This window comes from Pholis gunnellus, assembly GCF_910591455.1.
Source record: "Pholis gunnellus genome assembly, chromosome: 4".
NCBI lineage: Eukaryota > Metazoa > Chordata > Actinopteri > Perciformes > Pholidae > Pholis > Pholis gunnellus.
This window is the reverse complement of record NC_136530.1, coordinates 26,849,254-26,866,923: the sequence shown is the minus strand read 5'-3', so window position 1 is coordinate 26,866,923 and position 17,670 is coordinate 26,849,254. Positions and strand designations below refer to the sequence as shown.

Below are 17,670 nucleotides of genomic sequence, written 5' to 3'. Positions count from 1 at the left end.
CCAAACCACCACTGATTATATGTTGCCATAAATGTACCACAATGCAATATGTGTAGGTTTAGAGCAAACAAATAACAATCCGTAAACAAAAAGGCCCCATGATTAAAATTGCAATAGCTAAATAACACCTAATATCACTCCCCTATTGTTTTTTAATAAACTAACTCTAATTTATAGAGTTACAAAAAATGTCTTTGCTGTACAGCAAAGACATTTTTTTTACATCAAAACATCCCATAAAACAATATACAATAATTACCCATATAAGTAGTTGTGTGGCATTTTACAATGTATTTTATATATATACTGTATATATACTGTATGAGAAATATCTTATTCTGAAGGTATGTTTACCAAACTTCTGCTGTTTTCCAGTTGGTTTTGCTGGTAACTTTACACCGGAAACCAGCTACACGAGCCACCACACCGGCGCCTACGCATGACGACTTAACTCCGCGTCAAGCTAATTAGCTAGCTGCATGACGGCTACGATTACTCGAAGGAGTGGAGCTAACGTCAACTTATCCGTTACCGGGCCAATCGACAACTGAAACACAGAGACAGCTGGTAAGAAAATGCAGTACTGTGCCCTCGTATTAGATTAAGCAACATGACATGTTTCATATACCACAGCACCGCTGCAGTCAACGGAATGGGATCACCTAGCTCGCTAGCCGTTAGCATCGTGCCGTTGTAGTTTAACGCTATGCATCACGTCACGCCAAGCCCCTTTTAACACTCTAGCAATACAACATGGCCTTGCTTATTGAAACTGCATGCCTTCTGGAATAAAAGTTGAGACATGTAATGAACTTTCAAGCAATCTCCAATTCGGCGTACGCTATATATACCAATTAACGCCTAGCGTTAAATACATTCTGTTCCGACTTTTAGTTTCGAGTTCGCCCATTGTTATCTTAAGAGAAATGAGATATGTAAGAATCCGTTGAGCTCTTTTGCTGTCCGATAAGACAACTGTTTGCCGAATTTATTACAAAGATAAAGGCCCAGACTACGTAATCTCACACCATCACTGTACTGTCTGCTGCTGATATGCAAAGCATTTTGATAAGGGATTCGTATTAACTTTATTTTAAAGTAAAATGTTCAGTGCACATACAACATGCACTCTGTATGAACAGTGCACCGAACGTTAGACAAGCGTTCGCCGTTTTGTTTTTGCTTTTTGTTGCCTTTGATAATTGTAATTAGTTCAAGTTCAGAATGACATCGCAGTGGTCGTATAACACGTCCCACAGACAGCTAGCGTTAAACGACTACTTAGTGTTACTATCGGTTGTCAGCTTGTTTTATCACGATTTATATACCAGGATGGCTAGTGTTAGCTGGCAGGTGTTAGCATTGCTAAAACAGTCATTCGAAGTTATACTTAGCCCGAGTTTCTAGAATATTCTACAAGCTAATGCTAAAGGAGGCTAGCTGTACCGAGAGCAACAACAGTGTGCTTCTGTGTGTGACACTGTAGTGGGAAGGAGGAAGTATTCTGATCCTTTACTGAAGTAAAAGCTCTACACTTTAAAATACTCCACTACTAATACAAGTCCTGCGCTTTAAGTATTATTTAAGCATGAATATGTATCAGCACAATGTACTTGTAAAGTACAATGTGCATTTAGTAAATTGTAGTAGGAGGGGATGGGGATGAAAAACTGTCATTTGAAAAGTGACTAAAGCTGTTAGAAAAATTTAGTGAAGTCGAAAGTAAAGTACAAGTACCTAAAATGTACAACTTGAGTAATTGTACTGAGTTACATTCTACCACTGGAAGGAGGTACATCTAATTTGACACAAAGTTTATAAATAACAGAATCAACGATGTGTCTGCGTGACAATTACTGACACGATAACTTTGCTAGCTAGCTGGTTTTCCTTCATCTTGTTGCTGTTTTGACGTTACAGGGTCTCTCTCCGTCAGTGACCACAGTCTGAGCCTCCGCCGCCATGACAGACAACAAGCGACTCGCCTTCTCCATCCTCCAGTTCCTCCATGACCAGCTCCAGTCAGGGGATCTGACCTCTGGCGCTCAGGAGAGTCTGGAAGGTGAGTCCTCCGCGTGGTAGAATATGTATCTAAAAATCAGCAGCATGTGTCATATTGTGGAATTATCACTATAATCTGTTAGAGCAGGGGTGGCCAACCAGTCAGAGACCAAGAGCCACATTTTTTACTGTGTTACCGCAAAGAGCCACATCATACACATGGGCACACATGAACATCACCCTATCCCTTCCTCACACACACACATACCTTTGCTCAGCCAGATTTATTGTAAAGGTCACACACCAACATGATAATGACAGAAATTGACTCCTAAGACCACAGGCCAGTCATGTTCAACAATGAACATTGTGTGCACTGTCTCACACAGACAAACTCTCAGTTCAACCAAGTCCACAAACAAAAATATAATAATTTACAATAGTGTTTTTCTTTTACTATGCATGTTACTTAGTGGGACTTCTGGCATTCCTTGCCTTGAACAATCCTCTTCAAATCTGGCTTGTATTCCGTTGTTGCCACTCGAAGCAATTCTTTCACATGGGTGTCAGTCAGAACAGATCGATGCTTTGATTTCACGTGTTTCAGGGTAGAAAACACAGACTCGCAGACGTATGTTGACCCAAACATTGACAGTATCTTAAGCGCAGCCCGTTTGACATTGGGGTATTTTTTCATTGGCACACTTTTCCAGAACTCAATGGTCCCGTCCCTTAAAGCAGGTTTGAGTTGGTACTCCTCACAAAGATCGATCATCTCCAACTCAGCCGCATCCTCATCTGTGACTAGCGGGGCTTTCAAACAGTCCGTCTCGGCGTTAAATGGGTCGACGAGGAACGTAATCTGTGGCCGCACATGCGCGTTTGACGAAAATACCGTATTTAACTCAAGCGAAGCGAACACGAACATTAAAAAAACACAAATACAAACTTCGATATGAACGTAAGAGCCGCATGAAACCGGGCAAAGAGCCGCATGCGGCTCGGGAGCCGCGGGTTGGCCACCCCTGTGTTAGAGTAAGACCTTAAATAATTGATTCAGGATTGTGGTCAACTAAAACCAATGCAAGCAGAATAACTAAAGAAAGTCAATGAGGCTCATGAAGAATATTTCATATGTTTATCCTTTTTCTGTGAGGTTTATCCACACAGACGTTCGGAGTCCAATTCCCCGAACTCTCTTAACTCAACAAATGTGTCATTAATCGCTTGTTTCCACATGAAGAATACCACCTGTTCACAAATAGGTCTTCCTGTTGGTGAGATTTCGTCATTAGAATAATTGACTCAGAGTGTTAAGAGTGAGACATCATCTCAGCTCATCGTTCTCTTTACATTACATTCTCCCAATTATACTTTCATTCATTAATCAATAGTTTAAACTGATCATCTTGATATTTTTGAATCAGGACTGTAAGTATTTTTTTGGATCAAGTAGCTTGTGGAAATACAAGTTTAGTATCTACAGCTGTAATTCCAATGTGTCAGAAACCCATTCAATCGACATTTAGGTAAATATACAAATAATGTCAGACTATATCAGCAGATAATCAATATTAAAGGACTTGGATCAGGACATCCATACCAGTGATATGAATTGTTTCCCATCTTCCCCCAGATTCAACTGTTATTTTGCTGTCAAAAAACCCAGATATGTATGATGTGAAATGAAGACAAACTAATGGAGATGTAGCTACCGAGTGTTATTGTATTAGTACTCGATGAATGACTGTGACGTTTGTCTTTGTTGGACTCATCATAGTTCCCTCAGTGCGTTTACAAAGTGAGTTTGTTGTCTTGCAGTTGCGGTTCAGTGTTTGGAGACAGCGTATGAAATCTCGACCGATGACCAGAGCCTCGCCGTCCCCATGACGTTACCAGAGATCTTCGCCTCAGCCACAGACAAAGTAAACAAGCCTGTGTGACTTCGACATGTGAAATATAACGATATATTTATCAAGATAAAAACCAGACAGCTGTAGGTCTTTTTCAAGGTGTTTTATGTGACATTTTATGTGGACACAATGAAGTCATTTGAACCGGGGATGTCTGACTTACACCGTTTGTTTGTTTTTGTGTCTTGTTTGTTACAGCTTCCAGTCGAGTCGCAGATCAACAACAACTCCGCTCCTCCACAACCTCTAAACTCCCTCAACGAGGATCAGAGAGACGAGGCAGAGACGCTCAAAACTGATGGTGAGACGAGGAGGAAGCTCTTCTTCACGGCTTTCCTCAGACGTCTGCCACAAAGATGATTAGTGTCTCTAGTGTTGCTGCTGTTGCTTTGGGTTTTCGTTCCGCGTTTTATTTGTCAGTAATGAGGTGATATCTTCCGATCTGCAGGTAACGACCAAATGAAAGTGGAGAACTTTGCAGCTGCTGTTGAGTTTTACTCAAAGGCCATCGCCATCAACCCTCAGAACGCCGTCTATTACTGCAACAGGTCAGTCAAATGCTTCAGTTTAAGGTGTTTAAATGTTTACACTGAACCCCTGCACCCTGTGTTCTCTTGAGTCCTTTTTTTCTTTTGCTAGTTTTAGCACCTCTGGCAACAACAGCTGCTACATCGTATTATTTAAAACCAATAAAAGTACGAACACCAGAGACACTGCTCATCTCTGGGACACAAGTTGGTCCAGTGCATCTCCAGTTTCTCTTTCTTTATCCTCCATCTCTCCTTTCTGCTCTTGAACGTGCAGCAGTGCTCCCAGCGCTTACCCAGCATGCCGTTTGGCAGTGTAAATGTACAATTGTTAGTTTTAGAAATTGTTTATGTGTCACAAATTGATGTGTGCTGTGGTGTTTTACCCTGTTCAAGGGAGTTAGTTGCTGTGTTCTAAAGTGATAACCATGAGTGAGGAGGGTTACTTCTCCATTCACATAAAGACTTCCCCGGCCGTGGTGCTCTCAGTATGCCGATACATACTAAGCCCCAAAAACTAGTATTCAAGTCAGTCCTAGTTTTCAGCCAAATATTTTTAACGTCATTTCTACCAGTGGTGAACTCTGGGCTACTGAGAGTTACCACTTAGACTTCCACTTGCAGTCATCCAACTCCTCTTAATGTCATCTGGAAGCGTTGTTTGTACGGTAATCCAAGGCGGCAAATATGAACTACAACTCAGGATAGTTGAACCTCAGCTGCCTCACTATAGAGAAGAATCTGTAAACACATCTGGATAAGATCAGGTAGGTTAGAGTGGAGGTGTGTGTGTGTTGAGTCAAGAGGAAGAAGAGAATAATGAAAGAGATCATCACATTTATGATCCACTGAAGTGTTTTCACTGTGCATTTACACTTGAATTAAGTGTTTCTATATCTGTATGATGTTTTTAAATCTTTGTTTAAAACCTCAGTTCAGTTATCGCAAACTGAACTCAAAGTTGAGGCGTATTGTTTTTTTTGTGTGTGCGTACGTGCGCAGGGCCGCAGCTTACAGTAAACTAGGGAACTATGCCGGAGCAGTGCAGGACTGTGAACAGGCCATCAGCATCGACCCAAACTACAGCAAAGCCTACGGGAGGATGGGGTAAGAAAAGCAGCCCGTTCTTTGGTAGAAACTCTCTTCTCCTGAAATGCAGCTTTTTTTCTAAGCTCACTTCCTCAGTTAGCTCTAAATCTCCTTCTGTCCTCTAGCAGCCGTAAAAGTGTACAAGATAAAAGATAATTGCTGATTATGTGCAATAAGCCTCGTCTATACTCGCACAAGGCACATATTAAATGCACTATAATGAAACGAGGGTCGAGGGGTTTAATATCCTGTAAACAGTTTGATATTTTGAATTGAAGATTTCTACGATTTCCTCCTACAAAGATTCAGAGGTGCACAACCAGTCGCTGTGACAGATCTCAGAGCCTTAACGCTTTACGCACAATGAGGGATGATTGTCCCCTCACACCGGGGACACTATGGCGAGCATAAACCCGGCTTTGAAAATGACAACTTTGTCAGAAGACATCCCACTGAGGCGTTTTCAACGTAGAGCGTCAGAAGTAACGGATGAATAGATTCTTATTTTCAGGAGTTTAGTGTCCTGATGTGTGTCTGTTGTGTCGCTGTGTTTCAGTTTGGCTCTGGCCAGCCTCAACAAACACACAGAAGCAGCAACTTTCTATAAGAAAGCTTTGGAGCTCGACCCCGACAACGACACGTACAAAACCAACCTAAAGATCGCAGAGGAGAAGATGGAAACGTCCAGTCCAGTAAGAACAGAGGAGAAGAAGACGGCGTTTCTAAACCAGTGATGCTGTGAGGAGTCTATCCTTATCTCTCTCTCTCTCTCTTTGTCAGACAGCAGGGATGGGTGGAGTAGATCTGGCCGGTCTGCTCAGTAACCCCGGCTTCATGAACATGGTGAGAGTTTCTCTTCTACTGTCACCGTCATTGAAAATACTACATTCAGCAGAGATGGGAGGTGTTCTAAGAGAGCACAACACATACATCAGTGCGCAAAATGAGATCAGAGAAACCTCTTATTGATCTCTAGACCGGAAATTTGCTTGTTGCAGCAGAACAAAGACAGAAATATGTGCCGACACTAGGGAAGTCAAATGAATAATAATAATGATAGCTAGATACAGCTACGGGGCTCCTGTGCGGGTGTTTTTTGTCTGAACCATGGATGTATAAAGGGAACTGGATACAGCGTCTGAGGCGGCTCCCCGTCCATTCCTATGAAAGTTACTCAGTGCAAAATAAAGTTTGACTTCCGAGGAAAGAATTTAGATGAAAATACCCTGAACCTTTGGCGATCTTCTGCATAGATGGGCCCATAGTGCATGTGCACTAGCATTTCCTTTAACCCAGTCCAGCCTCTTATTCACATGAACAGAGGAAGAAATATAACTGTGGATTTGGCTACTAGTGCACTTTACAACTTACAGGACCCTAATGATTTAAATAAGGGATATTCAAGTGTTCCTACTAAGAAGTTGTTTTACCTAAAAAAAAAAGTATCCCGAGATACAGCGGTCTCTTTCTCAATTTAAGTCTGTGGGAAAGAATCTTTTTGGACCCTAATGGCGTCACTTGACGGACCTGGTAGTTGTGAATCTACAATTTGCTTTAAAAGCAAGCGCTCTTCCTGAGGTCTTGGTCTGAGCACATCCAACATTGTCTAACTGCACGGACACAGATGGGTGTAAACAATGCGGCAGACATGCGTTTTTGATACACTGCCTTCCACAGTTTGGGATAATGTCGGTCTGAATAGAAGAGATCCAAACATGACCATGTCACGATTCCCTGTCGGCTCACGTCCATGCCGTCAGCATAACCGCGTCTTTAATACACCAACGTAGTAGAAACATAACTTCTAATTATAAAGCGAGGAAGGACTTCCTGTCCTTCGCATATATCAAGAATCGTCACTCATGGTGGGTGTGTTGCTGGGGAACCCAAGGGAGTGCCGTGTCGGATGGGATGCAATTTAAGACACATGATGCGTTCCATATAAATGAACTAGAACAGCTCTCTGTGCAGCTGCAACGGATCCTTTCATTCTTAGCCAAGTCTAATATTTACTGTTAAAATTATTTTTTCAACTAGTAACAAAAACCAAGTCTTTATAACTGAATATTAGGGTTTAAACAAAAAACCCATAAAGGCTGTTGTATTGTTTTTTCTCTTGTACACCAGTGTGTTTGGGTCTAAATGATTAGAAAGGCCTCGTTATAATGTCGTCAGAGAAGCTTGTGACTGGAGGTCTACTGCTCCTCTGAGTGTCTTCTTCTGCTGCACATCCTGTTTGACCTCTGCTCAGTGAGCCATTATGAAGTTTTATTGAATATCTAAACATCTGTCTCCCTGCAGGCGTCCTCTCTGATGACCAATCCTCAGGTTCAGCAGCTGTAAGTTGATTTTAAGGTTTTCTCGGGCAATTTCTTCCTCTCTGGTGTTTTTTGAGGGTAACTTCCTGTCTTCTCTCTCTCTCTATCTTAGGATGTCGGGGATGATGTCAGGATCATACGGCGGGATGCCAGGAGGAGCAGGTGGAGGACTGGGAGGACTAGGAGGACTGGGAGGACTGGGAGGACTGGGCGGAGGGCTAGGCGGAGGGCTAGGCGGAGGGCAAGGAGGAGGACTCGGTGGAGGGCAAGGAGGAGGACTCGGTGGAGGGCAAGGAGGACTAGGCGGAGGACAAGGAGGAGGACTAGGAGGAGGGCAAGGAGGACTAGGAGGAGGACTAGGAGGAGGGCAAGGAGGACTAGGAGGAGGACTAGGAGGAACTGCAGCGCCCCCCGGAGCCGCTGCTGGAACCGGAGATTTATCGGGACTGATCCAGGCGTAAGTACCTCAGCAGAGGGATCATACTGACGTTCATCTGAGTCATGGCCTGTCGGTTGGATAATGAATACAGTGTCGGGAGGTTGATGATGTCCCGTTTGCTGTTTGTTTCTGCAGAGGTCAGCAGTTTGCTCAGCAGATGCAGCAGCAGAACCCTGAACTCATCGAACAGCTGAGGAGTCAAATCCGCAACCGAACGCCCAGCGCTGGAAACGAGGAGCAGCCATGACACTCGGATACAGTAAACGTTCAACTTTATTTATTTTTTCTCCCCGGAGGGCAGTGAGTTGTTACAGCAAGGCATATAACAAGATAAACATGCTGTACAGTAAGGGAGGGGGGGGGGACACAACAACAGTAGTCGCTGGTGTTTCTCAAAGCACTTGAGCTGTAGGTATTCAGACTGCGCACTGCAGAGCTACAGGGAGGACGGGGGCTGTCTTAGAGCTGGTGGGAACACTGTCCTGTGATGTGTTGAACATGTCAGCTGGTTGGGATGTTTTCCTATACAAGCCCAGCCGCTTTACTCATCCTTTCCTCCAGTAAAGTACAAGTACCTCAGAAAGTTGTACTTAAGTACAGTACTTGTAGTAAATGTGTGATACGTAGGCGTGAATAGCCAGTGACAATAAATGAGTAATTAAATGTTGTGCTCTAAATGTCTCAGAGAAAAACTATCATGATGAAGCAATATAAGTAGAGGTTATAAATGTTAATCTTTCTGTCAATAAAGGTAAAGGAAGGCAACGGATCATTTAGCTGCATGAATAAAAATGCGTTCTGCTTCATTTACTGTGATTCATGAATAGATGTCTTTCTAAAAAGATGAGATATTTACAGTTATCCCATTTTATCTCGAGCAAATAGACCGGCATTGGCTGATATTATCTTATTGCAGATTTATTGTTATGAGTATATATGAGACGTGATGTTTGAATTCATTAGAAATGGCTTCAAGTTACACTGACAAGTTGATTTGTACACTATGGCCCCGATATCCTGGTCGAGAGCCACATGTTTATTATTATGTAATAGAAATGAATTGTATTAACCAGCATCGGACCATACTTGATCCTGTATCGTCCACTTCCTGCAGGTGGTTTTGTTTGTCCATTTGTGAAAAGAGCAGATTTCCCGGTGCTCTCACCTCCCCCTGCTGTTTGCTCTTGTTTTTTACTTTTATTTTGGCAGGTGATTAACATGTCACATCCTGTCTCTGTTACAGGTTGGACAGGTTTGCTTGTGGATGAGAAAAGCTGATATGGATCATTTATAACTCGAAGGACTAAAAGGACGGTTTTTTTTCTTCTTTTTTTTCTCCCCCATCACTGAATAATTCCTGCACGAGAGAACGAGGAGCTCCAACCGCTTCATTCAGGAGCCACGTCACCAAAAAACACCCACTTCCCACAGCTCTGTGTGGTTTTTATGAAGAACATTTAACACTGTGGTATCGAACACAGATTCATTCTAATAAAGAAATAATGCTCTAATAGTAACATGGATATTAAAACAGGCGTTAATACCAAAAGCTTGAAATTTCTTGTGTGTGTGTGTGTGTGTGTGTGTGTGTGTGTGTGTGTGTGTGTGTGTGTGTGTGTGTGTGTGTGTGTGTGTGTGTGTGTGTGTGTGTGTGTGTGTGTGTGTGTGTGTGTGTGTGTGTGTGTGTGTGTGTGTGTGTGTGTGTGTGTGTGTGTGTGTGTGTGTGTGTGTGTGTGTGTGTGTGTGTGTGTGTGTGTGTGTGTGTGTGTGTGTGTGTGTGTGTGTGTGTGTGTGTGTGTGTGTGTGTGTGTGTGTGTGTGTGTGTGTGTGTGTGTGTGTGTGTGTGTGTGTGTGTGTGCGTGTGTGCGCGCGTGCGTGCGTGCGTCCACAGGGAGGCAAGACAGCTGTTCAAAACACAGTCTTGACAATTAAAAAGAGCATTTCAACATGTTACACTCTCCAGTCTGACGTCTGATGATTCACTTTGGACCCATTTTGTGTTCCCGATCAGCAGCCTCGCAGAAAAATGGTTCCACTAACTTGACCTGACGAGAAGCTCCAACATAGGTGCATGTCTGAGGTGTCACAAGTAAACATTAAGCCTGTAGAGATCACCTAAATTGCTCTAAAGGTCAAAGTATGTGAGGTTTAAAGTGATACGGTCTGTTTAACCCATCAGTCTTTTTATGCACCTGTTTTTTTTTGTTTTTTTACCAGAGCAACTCCTGTCTGTGAAGAGTGAAATTAACTTGTGGATGTAAATAAACGTATTGATAGTTGACTTGAAAATACTATTTAATGATACTATTCATTTAAGATGCATATGCTGACACAGATCTTTCACCATGGAAGATGTGATGATGGCAATGCTGTCATAAGTGTCAAACTTGTGTGTTTTGTAAAATTCTTTTAAAACAAAATGCATAAAACATTGAATGGTGGAGAAGTTGAAATACAGAAATAAAAATGAAATAGAAAAAGAATAACTGACAATAATATTGAAACGGTCTAAGTTCCTGTTTGACTCATGATCAGATTATTACAGGCTCCATAACAGAACTAATCCATATTACAGAAAGGGATAGATCATCAAAAAAAAGTTTTATTTCAGGTTTTATTGACTGTGTTCTTCCCGTTTCAATCAAATTCCCGTTTGATTTTTTTTTTCAGCTAGGTGGCCAATAATACATCAGCCTGTATTTAACATCTGCTTCTACTCCTACATTTAACAACCCAACAATTTATAGAAATCCAACTAACAATTAGTCTATTATGTAATTAGTCGATGGACATACAATTAAGTATCACCTATTCTGATAGTTTAAGATTATACATACTACTTTTACTTGATAAGGGGCATTTTTAATGCAGTACTTTTACTTGTTACAGGTTATTTCTGAAGTGTGGTATTAGTACTATTACTTAGGTAAAGGATCTGAATACACCACTATGTAAAATCTGTTCCTGGAGTGCGCCATTCATATTTCCACCACTCAGCGTCCAGAGGACGTCAATGCGGAAGTACTTCCATACACCTGCTGGAGAGGAGACGGTCGGAGAGGTAAACACGGTGACGTTGACTCATGTTTTGGAGTTTAAAATGTGTATGTTAAGATTGAGTCGCTGCTTCGATAAAAAAAAACACAGACGTAAAGAGCGTCTTTCTTTTATAACCGTAGTTTTCAGGTGGTAGCTAGCATATTTAGCTGCCTGGTAGGGCTAACGATAGCTAGCTTAATATTGACAACTCCGTCAAGCTAGCAGCTGTTAGCCGGATCACGAGCGGAATGGCTCGAGTTTGTCTCCAACGAAAACAAGTAAAATATCAGAATAACTGAAGTAGTAAAATCATACATGTTAAGTTACTGTATCATATAAGAGTGAAGCTATAACTATAATTGATGTGTAAAAAATAATATAGTTATGGGTTATGATGCACGGTAACGTTTTACTTTGAAGTTCCTCACCGGAAGCGGAGTTGATGTCGGGTTGCTTTAACGTTACGTCGTTTGTCACCTGCAGCCGGTAGATACACGGTCAAAAACAGTCAAACAACCGGTCCGTGAGTTTATCTCGGCATGGATGTAATGTTACGTTATTATACAATTTACAGTGTTTAAGTAGGCGGATGAGTTTAATGAGTGTAGCTAACGTTTCCGGTGTGCAGTGGTGGAAGTAACTCTGCTCTGATCCTCATTACTTAACACAACACTGAAAATACACTACTACAAGTTGAAAGTCTTGAATTGAAAACGTTACTTAAGCAAAAGTATGTAAGTTTAAACAGGAAATTGTATTTAAAACATATGTAAGTAGATACAATATCCCATATGAATTTTATATTATTATATAAGATTATTTATTATTATATCATAAGATTATTTATTATTATATCATAAGATTGTTGTTTGTTATGCATTAACGCTGATGTAGAGTTAAAAGCAGGATTTTACTGAAGTGGAGCTCATTTTGAACTATTAACCAGCGTTAATGATTATTTTCATTATAGATTAATCTGCTGATTATTTTCTCCATTAATCGTTTGGTTTATCTAAATAGTATGTCTTGTGTGCAGAAATCATCATTTTAAACTGGTAAATAAAGCTGTCGGATAAATTCAGTGCAATAAAAAGTACAATATTTTCCTCTGACATACAGAAAGTGGCATGAAAAGAAAATACTCAAGTACAAGGACCTCACATTTGACCTTTAGTACAGTACTTGAGTAAATGTACTTAGTTACATTCCCCCACTGTACTTGAAGCTAAAAACCTGCAGGACTTTACTAATAGTTACATGCTGTACTAATTCATTTTGACAATATTGTTGAGGTGGACGAGCTAGAGCAACAGCAATTAATGAATGAAGTACAAGTACCTCAAGTTGTGCTTAAGTACAGCACAATACAGGAGTAAACGTATCTCATTGCTTTCAACCAATACACAATGAATTTCTCTGTTGATGGAAATTTGTGTTGCCAAAGGCCAAATCTTGGCTGACTTCCTTGTTCACTAGCATCTCACACTCAGCTCACGCTGTCTCTGTCTGTCCCAGTAGAACCAGCAGGGATGTCCCAGCAGCACTAGTGGAGTGGAGGTGTTTGGGATGACGTTGTAGTGTTTGAACTTAAGGATGGAGATCCTGGTGGCCAAGCTGCTTGGCCTGCTGGGATTGTTTGGCCTCATGCTGGCGGGTGTACTGGTCCCAGTGCGCCTCCTGCTAGCCGACTACGACAAGGCGCACAGATACAGGAGATCTCTGTCTCTGTGTAACTCGTTCGGAGGAGGCGTGTTCCTTGCAACATGCTTCAACGCTCTGCTGCCAGCCGTCAGAGACAAGGTAACACACAAACACTTACATTTAAGTATTATTATGCCACAGCATCAGCGGTCTCCCTGACTTCAGACTGTATCGGTGGCCGATCAATTCTTAATCATGTATTTGTACTGCTTGCCTTGAAATATTTAGTTCATTATGTGTGTTGGTGTGAGCTAAACACATTATTGATAAAAAGTGAAGACAGGAGAGAGTTTATCTTAAGAGCAACACAACTACACAACAAATTCAATAAGTGATAAGAAATCAGAAAGAGATTCAACAGAATTTTGATTTGAAACTTGATTCAGAACCAATGAAATGCTGTCTGATCGATCAGCTGGAGTTTTGATCTTCAGTGTGTGTTGATGCTCCTCAGGTGGCCGACGTGTTCCAGCAGCTGAAGATTAGCAGCGACTATCCTCTGGCAGAGACGATGATGATGCTTGGCTTCTTCCTCACCGTGTTCGTGGAGCAGGCCATTCTCACTTTCAGGAAGGAGAAACCATCTTTCATCGACCTGGAGACGTTTAACGCAGGCGGCTCTGAGGCTGGAAGCGACTCGGAGTACGAGACGCCCTTCATCGCCTCTGCACAGGGCTCGCTGAGAGACGGCGGTAGTCACCGTTCCCACGGACACAACCACGGACACTTCAGCCCCGCCGAGCTGGCGGGGGCGGGGCCTCTGCGGCTGGCCAGCCTGGTCCTGGCTCTGTCGGCTCACTCGGTGTTCGAGGGCCTGGCGCTCGGCCTGCAGGAGGATGGAGCCAAGTTGGGCAGCCTCTTCCTGGGCGTGGCCGTGCACGAGACGTTGGCCGCCGTGGCGCTCGGGGTGAGCGTGGCCAAGGCATCGCTCGGCATGAAGGACGCCGCCAAGCTGGGTGTCACGGTCAGCCTAATGATCCCGCTGGGGATAGTGGTGGGGATGGGCATTGAGTCAACTCAGACGCTGGCGGGCAGCGTGGTGTCCGTGGTGCTGCAGGGACTCGCCGCCGGCACCTTCCTGTTCGTCACCTTCTTTGAGATTCTGTCCCGAGAGCTGGACGACAAACGGGACCGCCTGTTAAAAGTGCTCTTCCTCATCCTCGGCTACACCGTGCTCGCAGCACTCGTCTTCATCAAGTGGTGACACGCAGGAAGTGCTCTGACACACACAGCAATACCAAAGGAAAACTCGTAACTCCATAGAGGCAGAAGAGTTCAGCTGTGAGACAAACCATTTATTCTCCTCAGCTGTCTGTGATGGAAACAGATCAAACAGAAGTAAAATAAATAAAACTGAAAGAGTAATGTAACACCCCCCCCCCCCAGATAAATGTTCCTGCGATTTAACTTCTCAAGTTGCAGCAGTGATGCACGGCTGTACTCCAGGACGCTGTGACATCACTGTTGGGTGTGGTTACAGGTTAAATAGACTCCCCCCCCCCCCCCCCCCCAGCCAGCTGAGACCAAAAGGAGCTTTTGTAATATATCCTCGATAACTTTATATTAATTTCAACTATTAATATTATTTTAAAAAACAAAAAATGTTTGCTATTTTTTACTACATTTACTGTGATTTTCATTTGGATGTTAACATGTTTTTTATTTGTAATCTCTGGTGATAAATTAAAAATTAGAAACTTTTTCAGAATTGTAAAATGTCCATTTGAAGTCCTTAAAATTCCGGCTGAAGCTGCTGAATGAAGCTAAATATACTGCAATAATCAATTATGAATGTGAGACCTTGTTAAAAGGGGAATCTGTCCAGGAAAGAAACGAGAAGAAAAAACACATTCTGACTTTAAACACTGTAAGGACAAGTGAACTGTTACTGTCGGTAACGAATAAACATCAAATAATATATTTTATTCAGAAGAAATTAATCTCTTCAAGCCTTTTTTGCACTTTTTCATTTCCTCAAAACACTTTTTTTACCAGTTTCCCCTCATGTCAATAACACTTGTGCAGTGTATACAATTCTATCACAAGTCAAAGTCCTGCATTCACATTACAATACATCATCATTTATTAGTTGATCATATTTTGTATTAATCTGAATCTGAAGCTGTTAGTTAAATGTAGTGGACTAAAAAGTACAAAATGTCCCTCTTAGATGTAGTGGAGAATAAAGTGGCATAAAATATAAATACTCAAGTAAAGTATAAGTAGCTTAGATACAGTACTGGTGTACTTAGTTACTTCCCACTACTACGAAATTCAAAGTGTTAGAAAAATTCACGCAAGACAGATGGAAAATCATTAAACAAGACATTTATTCTTTGCAAAGAAGGAGCCAGAGTTGATTCACATACAGTATACATGGATCAAGGCTGCTCGGAGGTCTGACTCTGAGCCTCGGATATTTATACCAAGTAAACAATAGTGTCACATGCAATCTACGTCACGAAATCATAACACACACAAATTGCCTTCATTCAGCATATTCTAAGTATCTTGACACTTTAACAATTCGTTCTAGTACAAAGGTCACTTTTATCATCGGAAGACGCCATGAAGCATTGATGCCGTCTACAACTTTATTTACCATCACAAGCAGTGCTGAGTGTTCCTTTGGATAGACTAAACAGCTGTGGCGCTTAATGTCAGAGGAAGTTCACACAACGAGGATCACATAAGGACACCAAGCTTTGTAAGCACACCTTATAATTAGTCATTTAGATTTTCCCCAACACAAAGTCAAAGAAGTTGAAATGCTTTCCTTCTGGTGTCTTGTTACTCTTTAGTTTTTTAATGAAGCTGTTTCTATAGTCACATTGCAGCCTTTCAAAGATACTCAACACATATCCATGTACGTGTAATCTTTATTTTTATGACTTCATCGTTGAATGTGTTCCTATTGTGATCTTGAACAGTTTTGTATTTATGATGGTCTGTGACATTTCTTTGTTTTCTCATGTGTTAAATGAAATTAAAGGATTTACTATCATACTTTTTGTTTAAGAGAAGAGCTTGATTGTGCATGTGATGTTAATGGCAGCAGACGCAGAACAACATGATGTCCTGATAAATGTAAGTTTAATATTCACTCTGTTTTTTTTACTCTTATCAACTCCATATTGCATTTCATCATCATTGTTTGTCTCCAGATGTTGCTGCCCTGGCGTGGCGTTCGTTGTGAAATATGTAATTTGGACGTTTCCGTGAAGAATGAGACCAAAGACGAGCAGACACTGAACTCAACACTTCAACACAGTGTTGAATCACAGGACTGATGAGATCAGACACAAGATAAGAGGCCAGCTCAAGACACAAAGCACTTAAATGGGGTTGTATTTACAGCCTCTTCCTATTCACAGTGTAACACTGAAAGATTTTTTGTAAACAATAACTAATAATCTAAAAATAATTCCTAAATATGCTTTTTTAAATTTAATTTCCTGGTGTTGTATAACGATATATTCAATTTGCAGTGGTGGAAAGTAACTTAGTATAAATAGAGTATTATGCAGAAGTGCAATTGAGAGGTACTTGTACTTTACTTGAATATTTCCATTTTTTGCTGCTTTATACTTCTGTGTCTCAGATAGAAATATTTGAATTTCTTAAATAACTTAAGTTACTTTGTGCTTTCTGATTAGTCTATAATAATATATTACAATTTATTAGTTGATTATATTTTTTATTAAACTAACCAGCAATATATAAATAATTAAAATGAGCTCCAACTTTCCCAGCTGCAACATTAAACTGATGAACACATGAATGCATCAATAATCATAATCTATTTATTTATATATATATATATATATAGACCTTTTATTTTTTTATCTCCACATGAGACAACGTTGTACCCAACTACAGATTAGCGAAGATGTATTCTAACATTTACTGCTGAACTTTGGGTAGTTTTTGTTTTGTTTGTTTTTTAGTCAAGGTACATGCTCGAATGAATCCTGATCTGGGGATTCCGCTTCGCTGCCGTATGCTCCCCAGCCACAAACAACATGAACGACACCCACCACTCAACATACCGAGGATGAAGAAGACGAACGAGACTCATTCAAGATCTACAGTGTCAGCCCTGACTGAAGGCTTTCCGCCATCCATGAGCCTGGAAAACATCACACGAGAATTGTGTGACATGGACAGAGAAGTTTCGTCAACACAGATGCAAGGATGCCCAGCTGATAAGGTATCAGGCCATGAGAGGAAGCTGAAAGATGGGGCAGAGAGTTTGAGACTTTGACACACACCAACTGAAGACTTTGGGTGCCATAAATGTGGCAACTTGACAGAAGACACTGCTCATTCGCCATGAACAAGGAGTGGGGGAAGGGGTCGACAATCAGTGGTGAAAGCATCAGGTATTCAAGAAATGACATGAAACTGTTATATCAACTGTCCTGAGGCACTTCAAAGAAGAAGATCAAGTAAACTATGCTGTCTTTCACAAAAGGTATGCATTTTCCTTTGATTTCCGTGGGTTTCTGTTAGTCATTCCACCTCATGCACCTATTTATTTTGTCCACTTGGTGTCGCTGTTTGTACCGTTTTATCTGCACAATGGTGTTTTACATTGCTGAGGGGAGCAGAAGTGCAGAGAGAGACCAGACGTCAATTTATGT

The 17,670-nt window shown here is 41.5% G+C and overlaps 2 protein-coding genes across 2 annotated transcripts; both read left to right on the top strand.

Annotated features, from left to right (window-relative positions):
- The first annotated feature begins 430 nt into the window (after positions 1–430).
- Positions 431–9,976, top strand: LOC306694959 (small glutamine-rich tetratricopeptide repeat-containing protein alpha-like). Its single transcript, XM_079158023.1, has 12 exons — positions 431–567; positions 1,921–2,062; positions 3,823–3,926; positions 4,113–4,215; positions 4,363–4,462; positions 5,444–5,548; positions 6,087–6,222; positions 6,311–6,373; positions 7,832–7,869; positions 7,961–8,305; positions 8,423–8,546; positions 9,531–9,976. Exons 2-11 carry the CDS (start codon positions 1,963–1,965, stop codon positions 8,532–8,534), a joined length of 1,206 nt encoding a protein of 401 aa, XP_079014149.1. The 5' UTR covers positions 431–567; positions 1,921–1,962; the 3' UTR covers positions 8,535–8,546; positions 9,531–9,976.
- Positions 9,977–11,324: 1,348 nt separating this feature from the next.
- Positions 11,325–16,020, top strand: LOC306695317 (zinc transporter ZIP3-like). Its single transcript, XM_079158540.1, has 3 exons — positions 11,325–11,348; positions 12,842–13,126; positions 13,482–16,020. The coding sequence occupies exons 2-3, from the start codon at positions 12,920–12,922 to the stop codon at positions 14,229–14,231; spliced, it is 957 nt and encodes a 318-aa protein (XP_079014666.1). The 5' UTR covers positions 11,325–11,348; positions 12,842–12,919; the 3' UTR covers positions 14,232–16,020.
- Positions 16,021–17,670: the final 1,650 nt, after the last annotated feature.

What these genes read in the sequence shown, in the direction of transcription:
- LOC306695317 (XM_079158540.1), top strand. Translation starts at nt 12,920, where the DNA reads ATGGAGATCCTGGTGGCCAAGCTGCTTGGCCTGCTGGGATTGTTTGGC. An exon ending in TGCCAGCCGTCAGAGACAAG is followed by an intron (nt 13,127 to 13,481) that starts GTAACACACAAA and finishes GATGCTCCTCAG; the next exon opens with GTGGCCGACGTGTTCCAGCA.
- LOC306694959 (XM_079158023.1), top strand. Translation starts at nt 1,963, where the DNA reads ATGACAGACAACAAGCGACTCGCCTTCTCCATCCTCCAGTTCCTCCAT. An exon ending in CGCTCAGGAGAGTCTGGAAG is followed by an intron (nt 2,063 to 3,822) that starts GTGAGTCCTCCG and finishes GTTGTCTTGCAG; the next exon opens with TTGCGGTTCAGTGTTTGGAG. An exon ending in AATCCTCAGGTTCAGCAGCT is followed by an intron (nt 7,870 to 7,960) that starts GTAAGTTGATTT and finishes TCTCTATCTTAG; the next exon opens with GATGTCGGGGATGATGTCAG.